This window comes from Penaeus monodon, chromosome 19, assembly GCF_015228065.2.
Source record: "Penaeus monodon isolate SGIC_2016 chromosome 19, NSTDA_Pmon_1, whole genome shotgun sequence".
NCBI lineage: Eukaryota > Metazoa > Arthropoda > Malacostraca > Decapoda > Penaeidae > Penaeus > Penaeus monodon.
In genome coordinates, this window is record NC_051404.1 from 44,579,133 (window position 1) to 44,579,829 (window position 697).

The 697-nt window shown below is 41.3% G+C and overlaps 1 protein-coding gene across 1 annotated transcript in view; it reads right to left on the reverse strand.

Annotated features, from left to right (window-relative positions):
* LOC119585416 (dual specificity phosphatase DUPD1-like) overlaps positions 1-697 on the reverse strand; it is a 29,227-nt gene that overhangs the window by 8,053 nt on the left and 20,477 nt on the right. The window contains exon 2 of the mRNA XM_037934078.1: positions 160-648. Within this exon, the coding sequence (XP_037790006.1) occupies positions 160-247 (88 nt within the window). The 5' untranslated portion in view covers positions 248-648. The remainder of the gene's footprint in view (positions 1-159; positions 649-697) is intronic.

Sequence of the window (697 nt, forward strand, 5' to 3'; positions counted from 1 at the left end):
ATGCACAGGGATCAAACGGAAAAGAAGTTGCTCCACGAGTCAATTCACGTCTGGTGACAGTAAACTCACATATAAACGGATATCCCCTCGAGAGATTTCCAAAAATAATGGAGCAAGAAAAGGAAAAAATGATGAAACAAAACGAGAATAAAAACTTACATGAGGGAAACTCCAACCCGCAGAATCCTCCTTGCATCCCCATGATGGCAGATGGAATCCTGTGCCGGGGGAAGGGGTCTTCAAGCATCTTCAAAATCTACATGTATATCCTCCCGACTGTGTGTTCCACAGTATCAACAAAACACACATATTTGGCTGCGTAACTACTGTACATTGACTGACAGCTAGAGCTATTCAAAAATATCATTTATGAGATCAGTGAGGTTCATTAATATCATCAACAGCCTTTCCCAGGAAGATGTTTCAAAGAATGCCCAAAGAGAAAAGGAATTTATGAAGCAAGTTATTTACACTGCAGCCAAAGTAAAACATCATAAATAGGCACACCCCGAGCTTTCCAGGCGAGGCAGACGACAAGATGGCTTGACTGTCTTGCAAACTATCCAGGATCACGTGAGATGCATTACAAGAAGAGGAGAGAGCACTGCCCTGTACTCCCCAAGTTTTCAAGGACCAGAGTAGATGGGACTGAAAAAGAAAAAGAAATATTTTAGTTTCCAAATATGAATGTGAAATG